This window comes from Phalacrocorax carbo, chromosome 23 (assembly GCF_963921805.1).
Source record: "Phalacrocorax carbo chromosome 23, bPhaCar2.1, whole genome shotgun sequence".
NCBI classification, from domain to species: domain Eukaryota; kingdom Metazoa; phylum Chordata; class Aves; order Suliformes; family Phalacrocoracidae; genus Phalacrocorax; species Phalacrocorax carbo.
This window is the reverse complement of record NC_087535.1, coordinates 3342425-3355044: the sequence shown is the minus strand read 5'-3', so window position 1 is coordinate 3355044 and position 12620 is coordinate 3342425. Positions and strand designations below refer to the sequence as shown.

Genomic DNA, 12620 nt, shown 5'->3' with positions numbered 1-12620 from the left:
GGAACATGTCCGGGTTGGTTGAGACACATCATCGTGTTGCACTCCTCCTACTTTGAATCACATAAACACCATTACACAATTAGTACTTCCCAGCAAGATTAGGAATACAATAAGATGTTTAATATACAAAAAAGAGACACTCTGTACATAGACACAACCCCATCTGTGCCAGCAGAAAGTATGACCCCTGTGGGTCAATACGCTGAGGACCTTGAACATTCCCATCCCTGCTCTGTTGGAGCAGAGGAGCTCAAGGCTCTGGTCGGAGGTTTGGCTCCTGCCCACTGCTGCAGAGCGCTCGGGTGTCAAGGCAGACCTCAGCAGGCATGGCAGGAGCCCTCCTGGCAGTCACTTAGTCTATACACAACACTCCTGAGGGAGCTTCAGTCTCGTAGCTCTGCTGCAGCGGTTGCGAGGTTCGCAACAGGAACCTTGTTTTAATTTCTGTCTTCTCTTGCTGCTCTTGGGATGTTTCAGTGGAAGATGATCTTTTTGTATTTGGAATTGGGGATCTGTCCTCGTGACTTGAGCCTCCTGACGGCCTCTCGCATGTGCTTGGGCTGCAGAGGTGGCAGCTCCCCCCACTTCTCGCACACATCCAGTGCTAAACACAAACCACAGCGTTCACATGAGCAGGACAGCTGAGCTTAGCCACTCTCTTCCTGTTTGAGCTTCAATTTTAAAAGGACCAGGGAACACTCATACAGGGTTCAACAGCTCACATCTTGTTAACACACAAGAGTGAAACTGTTTTGTGTGCTGCTTTCTGTCTGAAAGTCAATCCTAGGGGCATCAATACCAGACCAGAATAAATGGCTTTTTAAACCACTCCAGCTCCTATGGAAAGTGCTGGTTTGAGTTGTACAAGAACGTATGATCTTAAACCTTCTGCTCTAAAGCTGCCCCTAGGTTGGGTGCTGTGCTTTGGAGTTGTTGGGGGTAGCAGCGAGAGGAAGGTACAACCTACACTGGATTTACAGGCCAGTTTCTTTTCCATCACTTACAGTAAGTACCATTCATGCCTCCTGCCAAGGACACAGAGCAATTACCGACAGCAGTGAAGCTGCTTCTCTGAACTGCCTCGGGCAAAACTCAGTGCTGCAGAGACAGCGGGGTAACGCCGCATCAGCCCGGTAACGCCGAGCCCAGCACACTTAGGCCACGTTCTGCATGACAAGCCCATATGAACTAGTTGGCATCAAAACCAGTACTTCCGCCTCCTCTAGCCTGAGGAGAGCGGGGACACAGTGGCCCAAAACAATCTCGCTCATCCCATAAAGGAAGAATCTTATGGGTTAAGAGGCTTAAATAACTCATTTCCCTCCAGGCTGAGTTCATCCACAGCAGTATTAACAACAGATCCCAACTGCCCCATGGCAGCCTGCTCATGGGCCAACTTACAGGGCAAGAACTTCTAAGTTATCCTCCTTGGAGAGGATAAAACAGGAGGAGAGCTGTCCACCAACCTCTGCTGACTCATGGGGCAGCAATATCGATAGGATTATCATGGAATCATTAAAGTTGGAAAAGATCTCTAGGATCATCAGGTCCAACCGCCAACCCAACACCCCCAGGCCTCCTAAACCATGGCCCCAAGGGCCACATCTGCATGGTGTTTAAACACCCCCAGGGATGGTGACTCCCCCACCTCTCTGGGCAGCCTCTTCTAATGCCTGACCCCTCTCGCAGTAAAGACATTTTCCCTCACATCCAACCTAAACCTCCCCTGATGCAGCTCGAGGCCGTTTCCTCTCATCCTGTCACTGGTGACCTGGGAGCAGAGACCAGCCCCCCCCCTCACTCCAGCCCCTCTCAGGCAGCTGCAGAGAGCGAGAAGGGCTCCCCTCAGCCCCCTCTTCTCCAGGCTAAACCCCACCAGCCCCCTCAGCCGCCCCCCAGCACACTTGTGCTCCAGACCCTGCCCCAGCCCCACTGCCCTTCTCTGGACACGCTCCAGCCCCTCAAGGCCCTTCTTGTCCCGAGGGGCCCAAACCTGAGCCCAGCATTCGAGGTGGGGCCTCCCCAGGGCCGAGCACAGGGGCCCCATCCCTGCCCGGCTCCTGCTGGCCACACCAGTGCTGACACAAGCCCGGGGGCTGGTGGCCTCCTTGGCCACCAGGGCACTGCTGGCTCATGCTCAGCTGGCTGTCAGCCAGCACCCCCAGGGCCTTCTCCGCTGGGGAAGCTTTCCAGCCAGATTAGAAGGGACTGTGGACAACACCAGGCCTCACCACCCTCTGGCATAGCTCTTAGCTGTAGCAGCCTGCTGCTGCTGGAAGGTCAGAGGGCCCCGCAGGACAGCAAGACTGGGAACCACAAAGCAGCCGGCCCTTTTCCATATCCTTCTGGTCTGCTTTAATCAGTGCACTTACCCTGTGTTCTCAACTTTACTGAACATCTGCCACTCACCTTCCTCCACCACCTCCCCAACAAAGACCTTGGAAATGCCAGACATGGCGATCACCACGTTCTGAGAGACTGAGGTGCCGGTGATGGACTGGATCAGCTGCACAAGAGACACGCAGTCAGCTGAGGGAGGTACACGCAGCAACGGTAAAACATTTTACCTGACGTTTAGCAGTTTGAGCCTGTCAAACATCAACCAACACCTAATGAAATGCACAGAACAGCAGTAACTGATCTTTAGAATTAGGTCCTATAGCTTCGGGCATGTGCTGGCTCTCAAGGTTTCCACTTACCCTTATTCAGCTGCAGACCCTGTACCAGCAATGACTTTTCCCCGTTGCCTCACGGCCCCCCAGACCTTCCCTTATTTAAGATGAGCTCCTCTTTAAACTGCCTAAGCCATGCAAGGGTGCTGAGCTAGAATGCAACGGGATAAGCCAGTCTGAGGACAATGGTCTTGGCCACAGCGGAGGGCGCACGGCAAAGCCAGCTCCTGTCGTGCAAGGCCTATTTGTGACCACAGCTAGGCTTAGTAAGGCTCAGCCTGCTTGTTCTGCTCAGGCTCCTTCTGTGTCATACCCGTTTAATAGCAGCTTTGGGGAAAGCAGACCGGCGATACATCTCATAACGGTTCAGCTGTTCTTCAGAAAAGGAAGAGACGAGGATTCTGGGGTGGAGAGAATTGATCATTTACAGCAAAAATAAAAATAAACGCCTGAAGCTTTTCAGGCTGCTGCAACAGTCCTGCAAAGCCATCCAACCATCCCAAGTGCCCAAAACGGAGCTGGGAAGGGAAGGGCAGTGCGCCAGCGGTGCTGAGGTTTGTAACGCAAAACGGCGGGGCCCGTTCGGAGGGGAGGGATCCGTGACAGCGCCCCGGACATCGCCCGCCACGGGCTCAGAAACGGATTAAACGATTATTGCCCAGCTTCCAGCAGCGAACCCCCGGCGCCTGTGGCGCCCTCCCGAGCACCCGCCGCCCGCCACTCACTGCATCTTCTGGATCTCGTCCTCGTCCACTTTGTGCTTCTTCTCCTTCCTCTCCTTCAGCTCCAGCTTCACCTTCTTAGCCGCCGACGGCAGCAGCCCGGGGTCCTCCCCGTCCGCCGCCTCCCCCTCCGCGACCCTCACCTGGGCGAGAGCGCGGCGCTCGGACCGGCGGCCCCATGGACCGGCGGGGACCGGGACCCGCGACCCGGGCACCGCACCCCGCTCCCGCTCCCGCTCCCGGCCTCACCTCCCCGTCCGCCGCCTCCGCCTTGGCCTCGCCGCCCCCGCCGGCCTCCCCCGCCTCGCCCCCGCCCGCCGCCGTCGCCGGCTCCCCTGCGGCCGCAGCCCCGTCCCCCGAGGGGGAGGAGGAGGAGGAGGAGGAGGCGGCCGCGGGCGGCGGCTCCTGCTCAGCGGTGACCCCGAGCTCCTCCCGGCCCGCCTCGCCGGGCTCCGCCATGGCCGGGCGCTGCCGCGGCGCTGACTGATGACGTAGCACTACGACTGCTGCCGAGCGTCGCGCCTTGCCGGCGGATGGGCGGGGCTTATCGCCAGGGCAACGGGCCGGCGGCGGGGTGTGAGGTGTGGGAGGGGCTGGGGGGCACTGGGTGACACTGGGGGCGCTGGGGCCACTGGGCTCAGGTCACTGGGGGCACCGGAGTGGGAAGGGTTGGGAGGCACTGGGGGGACTGCGGTGGGAAGGGCTGGGGGCTCTGGGGGGACTGGGGGGCAATGGGGAGACTGAGGGAGCTGGGGTGGGAAGGGCTGACGGAACTGGGGGCACTGGGGGCACTGGGGGCCCCGAGGTGGGAGGAGCAGGTGCCGGTGCGGGGGTACTGGGGGTGCCCGGGGGAAGGGGGGGCCCGGGGCGAGCATGGGGTGAGGGGAGCCCTGTAGGAGCTGGGCTGGCGCCTGTTGGGGGGGGGCCGAGGCCTGTCGGGGCACCCCCAACTGTGGGGGTCTTTTGTGCAGAAACGGCCCAAAAGCCGGATATTAAAGCAGAGCCGTGTTGCAGTGGGGCGGGGGGGAGCCCGCAGCCATGGCCTCCTGGGGCATCAGCGTGGGCTTCCCCCTGGCTGTGTGCCTGGGAAGTGGGGGTCGGTTCGGATGGGCTGACACAGTCCAGCTTCTCCAGAGCTTCCTTCAAACGGGTCCCTCCCCGGCAGCAGGAGCAAGGGTCAGGCACGGCATGGGGGAGCCCCGGCACCCATGTCCCCGTCCACCCCAGTCCCCCACGGCCTTGGGACCCTCAACCCGCTGCTTTGATTCTTTGCTCTTTATGCTGTGAAGCAGGACAATGTTCACCCACTTCCCAGGGATTCAGGAATCGTTCTGGCATGCGAAGTCCCGGATTGCCATTGGCAAAAGGTGCCAAATACGTGAAATTTCAGTCATCTCATCTGTGACCTGAGGCCAGTGGGGCTTTAGCTGGAGGCCAAGGCTGTGATCTGTAATTCTCTTCCTGCGTGCGTGGCACAACCGGCGATGAGGATGAGCTCCCTTCGCCTCCCTCAAGTGCAAACCATGCTGTCATGGGCTTCGTCAAACGCAGGGATCAAAAATTGCTGGAGCTGACCTGTGCAAATTCCCTGTGAGGGAGGGATTGGCCCCAGCTGTCCGTTAGGGCTGGTGCTGTTAACGTTATGCTCAAATGAAGCATCTGGCCACATTTGGATTATATTTTTAGGCTAGCTTAAAGTGTCAGACAGCAGATAACTGCTCCTAACCACCTTGCTTCCCAGTGCAGACTGATCCTCAGCGTGCCATGCAAAACACCATGCCTCCCTGGAGGCTTCCCTGGGGATAGATAGCTGCAAAATTACCTCTGAATATTCATCTTCCCAATAACCACGTGGAGACAAAACCCTGGCAAAGATATTCCTCTATATAATTCCCTCTTTGCATGTATCCGCCCGTACATACACCCCGTGCATATTTCACACCCGGCTCCGCCAGTGCATTAGAAACCTAGGAACGGGATTTGACCGAAACCCTCCCTTTCACCCTGCGGCACCTGCTGGAATCCCGCTTTTATATTAGTTACTCGTCCAACGAATAAAATTGACTAAAATGGATTAAAATAGGAGTTGGAGTAAAAGGTTCATTGAAAGAATAGCCCCTCCGGGGGGGCGGAGCCTGTGGGGAGAAGGGCGGGGCCTCAGGCCTGAGGCCCGTAGACCCCGCCCCCTCGCCGCGGACCCCGCCCCCCGCCGCAGGCCCCGCCCCGGAAGGCAGCTCGGGGGGCGTGGCTCGGCGGGAGGCGGTGGCGGCGGGCGGCGGCGGCCGGGCCGGGCCATGGGGAAGGAGCAGGAGCTGCTGGAGGCCGCCCGCACCGGGAACCTGCCCGCCGTGGAGAAGCTGCTGTCGGGGAAACGTCTCAGCTCTGGCTTCGGCGGCTCCGGGGGGGGAGGAGGAGGAGGTGGAGGAAGCGGCTCCGGGGGCGGAGGCGGCGGAGGAGGCAGCGGGAGCGGCGGTGTGGGGCACCCGCTGTCCAGTCTGCTCAGGTGAGCGCGGCCGGGGGGCTGAGGGGCCGTGAGGGGGGGTGGGTATGTGTGTAGGGTGAGGGAGGGGGGCGGGGGCTGGGGATGGGCTGTAGGGCCAGGGAGGAGGAGGTTGGGGCTGTGGGGAGGGGGCTGCAGGCCTCTAGGTTGAGGGAGAGGCTCTGTGGGGCTTGGGGGGAGGGAGGGCCTATATGGGGCAGGGGGACCGAGGGGCTGCAGGGCTACGGGGTGGGAGGCAGGGAGGGCTGGGAGAGTGTGGTTGGGGCCCAGCGGGAGGGGTCTGGGGTGTTTAGAGCAGTGGGATGCGTGGAGATGGGGTGCTGTGGAACTGGGGGAGTCTCGGGGTCGCAGGGCAGGGGTGGGGTGTGTGGGTCTGGGGGGCCTGTAAAGCCTGGGGGGGCTGTAGGACTGTGGGTGAGGTTGGAGGAATGGGATTTTGGGGTGCTGTGGGTGTGTGGGACCGGTAGGGAGCGTGGAGCTGTGGGTTCGTGTTGATAGGGGGTGGCGGAGGAGGCAGGAGGTGTGCGGGGCTGGGGGGCCAGAAGGTGTGAGCTGGGGGCTGTGGGGCGAGGGATGTGGGCAGTGGGGAGTGAGGGGTTGTAGGGCAGGGGGCAGCTGTAGGGGTTTGGATGCACCGTTGGGGCAGAGCGTGTGGGTGAGGAGGCCGTGGGATAAGGGATGTCGGAGGTCCCAGGGGCTCGGAGGTCCCAGGGGCTCGGCAGCGTGGGCTGGAGCCCTGGGGGACATGGGTGTGGGCTGCGGGCGCAGAGGGGCTGAGGACGGCAGTCCCTGGGGGTCTGGGCCAGTGTGGGCTGGAGGAGGCACATTGGATTGGAACCGGGGGCCAAGGGGGTGGGTTGAGACATTAGGGTGGCTGAGATGGATGTGGGGCGCACAGGGTCTATGAGGATGGGCTGGTGGGGCCCTGAGGTTTTGGGACCAGGGGTGCGAGGGGGCTGCCAGCAGAGCCCCTCGAGCTCGTGTGCTCGTGGCAGAGGCCGGCGGGCTGGGAGAGGAGAGGAGGCTGGCTGGAGCGGGCGCTTCCAGGGCTGGCTGCTGCCTGGTAGTGGCGTGTCCCCTGGGGCTCGGACTGCTGCAGGCTATGGCGTTGTTGATGCCTGCTGGTTACCGTCGGTAGCTGCAAACTGGTGTAACTGGGAAAATGGGATGCTTTTGGAGGAGGGCTCCGGGTCAGTGTGCTAGCAGAGACTGCTGACTGAAGCCAGGACGTGTGTAGGCTCCCACAGTGAGAGCTGCTGGATGCATTTACTGGGCCAGATGTGCAGCCGGGTGTTCGGCAAGGCGTCCTCTCCCTGCTCTTGCTCCATGCGCGCTCGCCTTTCCTCAGTCATTTTCATGGCTTGCAGTAATGCTCCTTTGCTGCGGTTCTCAAATCGGCAGTGGCTGAGGGGGTTTGGGGGTCGGCTCTGCTGGGGGCTGCACAGGCAGATGGAGGGCATGGTCACTTGCTCTGGTGTCTAAAGTACCGCACTGTGTGGTTTGCTCTGTTTTGAAGCTCTTAGACCTTTGTTAGTTTTTTTTCTTCTCCCCCTTTTTTTCGGCATCTCCCAAGCAAACCACTTGCTGGTGTGTTGAGTTGCCGTTTCAGCTTCTCTGCTGGAAACGCTGCTGTTCCTGTTCCCTGAGCAGCTGGTTTATACTGGGACAGGGGGAGGAGATCTGAGTCCAGCGCTGAGTGATGCTGTCACTGTGTGGCTGGACTATTTAAGCAGGATATGACTTGCCTGTTTGTGGCCGAGTTTGATCCATTTTTCCTTTCACATAACCTTATCAGAACTCTGCTGTTCCACGTTGAGCTGAATGGCAGAGCCCCGCTGTCACGGAGAGCCTGTGCTTTCCTGGTGAATACATTTGCTTCTATGAAATGTAAAACTGCTCTTGGGTCGAGCTTTATTCTTCTCTTTTAATATATTAAACGCTCTGAGCCCTTGTTTTGAATGGGAAATCGCACAGACCACTTCAGCCTTGTCTGCGTTAGAAGATGGATGTACTTGCAGGGTGTTTAGATAAAGTGGAGAGGGTCAGTGAGTTAAATACACACCGTGAGTGTTATCGGCCCGTTGTTCTAACAGCTCCGCCACACTTTCCAACAATGTGTGGTGATGACGGCAACAATTTCTTCCCTGGTAAGACAACTGCTTGTGATACCAGCTGGTTTGTGGAGTGGGCAGGCTGTTTGATGTCTCATCAGTTAGTGTGATTTTTTCACATGTAAACGTGGTTTCCTGTGTAGGCGCATATCTGAGGGATGGTGAATGTCACAGCTGTCATTCGTGGCTTTTGTGTTCGTTAACTCGACTGTCTTAAATGTCTGTCAGTTGATGCTATAATGATCCCTTTCTCCCACCAAACCTCCCAATCCCTGGACCTTTTTTCTCTGTCTCTGTGTTACAGTCAGGCTTTTTGCATGTTTACGATAGCGGTTCTTGTTGTGGAAGCGTGTTGGTGTTCCCGGCATGTTGGGAGTCATTGCAGTGCGCCGTTACCTTGCTGTGTGAAATCCGCAGCTGCAGCATCCCTGGGTTTACAAGAGTTTGTGTGCGCACTGACACGGATGCTCACTCTGAGGGTGATCGCAGACCTGAGTGGGTCGTGACCACTGTACCATGTTTGTACGAGCGGCGGCCGCAGTCTTCCTTAATCCCAGCGTTGCAAACACTGGGCAGTGACCGTGAGGATGGTCTGCCCTTACCTGCAGCTTCCCCTCGCAAGCTGGCAGTGGGGTGGGAGTTCAGGGGGCTGCGGTTGTGGTACTGGGAAGCAGGGGGTAGCTGGGGATTGTTCAAGGGCTTAAGCGCTGCGGTGAATGATGCACGTTAGATATTTCATTGATTTGGAGGCTTTCTGATTGTTTCCTGTGCTCTTGTCAACTTGCTGGGCTTTTCCTTTGGGTTAAATGACTCCGTGTGAGAAGGCTTGTACTTGCTTTATAATGAGGAGGCCTTTATGACAAACAGCTGCTAAATTTACCTGCAAGGAGAGTCTGACAATTGTTTGGGGAGCAGCTGGGACAAGCTGGGCACTGTACAATGTACAGATTGATGTATTGTACAATATTGTGCAATAAATGTACAATAAATATACGTACATTTGATGTGCAACGTGTACAAAGTGCACGTACAAATACAAAACTGTTTTCTAGCGCGGGGCTCAAGCTGAGTGATTGCTTCGTGTCCTGGTGTGGCTGTGAGATGGCTCTGAGGTGTGTGAGCTCGGCTAAAAGGTTTACTGTAGTAGCAAACATACTCCCTCGTGTCCTCTTAGTACAGCAGCAAAACATTGGATTTTCGGGAATGAGTTTCCAAAAACAGTCGCCAGACTAAGTCTCAAAGTGGCCTTAGTGTATCAGAGAATAAATTTGGGCAGTTGTCATCTGCCTGTGTGTCACCCTGTCTCTGTTGTGGTCTGTTTTCACTCTGCAAAGTGCGAAATTAACTCTTGCCTGTGGTGCCGAGCCGGATTACTGACTTTGCTCACCTCTCGATGTGAGCAATTCCTCCGAACACCTCCGTCTGCGGTTTCGCTGCTTCCCGGGGGCAGGGAGGATGTTGCAGTAAGTTCTCCACAGCAGGCACGGTATTTAATTACAGTTAACTTTGCCTTTCTGTACTCCTTTAAAAATAACTTCAAGGGTTTGGAAACTGGGAATATGAAATTTTGTCTGCCTGACACTTCATGGAAAGTTGAAGATTGGCAAATTGAAGTGACCTGAAGCTGTGGGAGGAGGGTGGAAGGGCTGAGGTGACAGGAAAGAGTTTGAGCAGCGTCCAGCCCGCCAACCCCCGCCTCCTCCAGAGTACGGCAGCCCACGGTGTGCAACAGGTCAAGAACAACTTTGGAATAACTTCAAAGTTGAAGGGGTTTCTCTTAAATCTTATTCCTATGTCTTTTTTCCCCTGATCACGATTAGATGCATTTTCTAAATTGAAAACAGTAAATATTGACTGGACATGTGCCCAGAGAAAGTCACGGTGCCAATTAGGTGGAAGCATTAATGGAAGTAGTAAGTTGATGGAGAAGGCTACGGTGCTTCTCTTGGTGGGTAACTCTTTATCAAGGCTCTGTGGTACGGGAAAGCTGCTTAAACAATAGCTGTCTTCAGCACTGGTGGGCAAAGAAATCACAAAATAGGTATCTGAAGCAAGGACTTAGTTTAGTTGTATGTATGATGAAGCTGTATCTGAGAGAATTGAGGTCACAAAGCTTTGTCACTGAGATTTGCAAGCACTTAGGAAAGGGTGAAAGGATGCTTTTATCCTTGCTCAGAAGTGGGTCCTGCTGCAGGCTTCTGGCAGAATGGCCTTGTGCCTTTTCTGAGAGCCAAACGCAATTTCTTAGTTGGGCACCTGCGAAAAGCATCTCTGACACCGCTGCAACAGCCTTGTGAAACTGCAGCCAGCCTGCAAGAGGAGAGGCTGCCCAGGGCTGATGGGGTAGGGGTCTGATCAGCTGTGAGGAAGAGACAGGCTACTTCAATTCTAGGGTTGTCTGTGGTGTGGGAAACTTCCCCTTTACCGGTGCCAGAATGTGGGAACTTTTCTAATTAAGGGTTTCTCACCACTCGGTCGTAGCGGAGAAACCTGCCTGTGGTCAGTTCTGCACGTCTCGGGTTTTCCCTTCCTCAGCTTCTGGCACCTTTCCTCTTTTTGCCTGGTGATTTTGATCCCTGGTGCTGCTGAAGCTGCTCACGTATTTAAAGGTGTCTCCTGATAAGGTTGCTGCTAAGCTGTCCTCCACCCCTGGAACTCCTTCCAAGAGCAGGGTTGTAAATGCTCGGCTGGGCTGGCAGCGCTGCCTCGTTCCTTCTTCAGTCTGATTTCGGGTCTCTTTGATGTCGGCACGGTGTTTAGTTCCTATTTTTCTTTCAATCTCACTGTTTGGACTCTGTTCTCAAAATACAACCTCCCTCTCCGAGCTGCCAGTCCCAGCTTTTTCTGTGCAGTTCTGCAGCGTTTCAGACCGCTCAAAAAATACAGTTTTGAATTAGGTACAAAACAGGCATTTCCTGGAAGAAACGAGCGTGTTTGTGGGCACGGTGCCGGTGCGGGAAGCTGCATTCCCAGTATTACACCTGGTAAGTGTTTGTCTTGAGCTGTGGGACTGGTCCGAGCTGGGACACACTGTTTTTTAACAGAGAGCAAATGCTGGTCAATAAAGTCATAGAAGATGCCCCCACAAGTAAACTCTGTGCAATGTGTTGTTTTATCACATAAACTTAACTGCCCACCATGTTTATTATAATTTAAACGTGAACTTTGTTAAGGTCTGAGGCTTTTGTACTTCCTGCTCAGATCACCGAGCTGAGCCCTCCGGGTGTGAGACGTGCACAAACTCCAAACGAAATCACCGATTTCTGCAGGTAAGCAGGAAGCGAGATGTGGTAAGCCAAAGGAGAAGGAAATGCAAAGATAGAATTAGAGATAAAGCCTCTCCCTAGGGGGTGGATGTGCCACTCTGTAACACTAAAATTAGGCAGGAAAATAAACCCCAGTGGAAAGCTAATGTGAATAAGGGAGTGTAGCTGGCAGGTTGAGGTAATGAGAAGGATGTGGGGAGGATGGGAAGCAGTAGAGGAGAGGGAGATCGGTTTCTGGCTTTTGCCAAAGCAGATGGTGGGGCTTACAAAGAGGTGGTGGCTTGCCAGGGTTTGGGGGGAGGCTTGGCTCTGTGCTGCCGTCCAGGCAGCCTCCGGGATCTGCTCACGTAACGTGATCGCTGGGACCCGTTTGGGGCCTGGGAATCGGCTCAAAGCCCAGTCCAGGAGCCTGATGCGGATCTCTGCTCCTTGATCGTACCCTGGCTGCTCCATTTCTCAGAACATATCTCATATAGCACCGGCAAAAGCCTTCCTTCTAGATTGATGAGCATCTAGAGAGAGTATCAACTTAATGTAAACACTGCTTAATGCTTATAAGCAAAAGCAAGTCCAGAAATCGCAAATGCTTTGCGAATCCATGAGGTTTCTTGGGTTTTAGGGGCACTTCTGCACAGAGGCTGCAGAATTTGGATATATTTTTTTTGCTGCTTCACTGTGAAGTTAAAGGCAGGAAGCAACAAAACAATCTGTGGCCTGAAATATCAAGCTGCATTCAGGAGGTTTTGCCAGTAGCAGTAAGGGATGAATTGTGTTAAAGCCAAATCTGCAGAAAAAGCTTTTTATTTTCATCTATTGATGTGAAAAGACTGGATCTTTGTTGATGAGAGGGGAAACTGAGGCTGCTGTTGAGCCCCAGATTGTATATGTAATCTTCTGTAAGTGTATCAAGGAGGAACTTCTGTTGTGAATTAAGACTTTTTTGTATACATCTGTTGTGGGAAAGGGTTGGGTTGTTGCTTCACAGAAGCCGCAGCAAGTGTTCTAGTCAATTTGCAGCAGTTATTACTGGTGAATATTTTGTTTGGTTTAGGAAATGACATGGTGTAATGGCTGAAGACTTAAAGGAGCTTCAAATAGGCCAAAAGTGGTTAGAGTCAGAAAAATAATTTCTATTTCAAAGAAAAAGTGGGGTTTCATATTTGTTCTTGTGCAGCTGGATGATTTAAAGAAATTATTTGCTAGTTCTACATGTTCTCTGGTATTGTGAGAGTCCGGCTGCAGCCTTTCGTCCCGCCGCGTTTCCATTGGGAAGGGAGGTCCCGCGTGGACGGTGCAGCTGACTGGGGGAAGAGAGGAATTGCCCTGTATGTAGCAGAGAAAAGGCTGTT

General features: G+C 54.9%; 2 protein-coding genes across 11 annotated transcripts in view; one reads left to right on the top strand and one right to left on the bottom strand.

Moving 5' to 3' along the window:
* Positions 1-98: 98 nt before the first annotated feature.
* On the bottom strand, positions 99-3890 carry TAF11 (TATA-box binding protein associated factor 11). The gene is made up of 5 exons (XM_064472354.1): positions 3644-3890; positions 3398-3537; positions 2986-3073; positions 2410-2506; positions 99-604 (listed from the first exon to the last, which is right to left on the bottom strand). Exons 1-5 carry the CDS (start codon positions 3851-3853, stop codon positions 474-476), a joined length of 666 nt encoding a protein of 221 aa, XP_064328424.1. The 5' UTR covers positions 3854-3890; the 3' UTR covers positions 99-473.
* Positions 3891-5626: 1736 nt separating this feature from the next.
* Positions 5627-12620, top strand: part of ANKS1A (ankyrin repeat and sterile alpha motif domain containing 1A) — a 111252-nt gene continuing 104258 nt past the window's right edge. For 7 of the 10 annotated variants that reach the window (XM_064472108.1, XM_064472106.1, XM_064472105.1 and 4 more), the window contains exon 1: positions 5627-5897. In XM_064472108.1, the coding sequence (XP_064328178.1) occupies positions 5689-5897 (209 nt within the window). In that variant the 5' untranslated portion in view covers positions 5627-5688. The remainder of the gene's footprint in view (positions 5898-12620) is intronic. The other 3 variants (XM_064472111.1, XM_064472110.1, XM_064472109.1) reach the window with 1 other exon arrangement.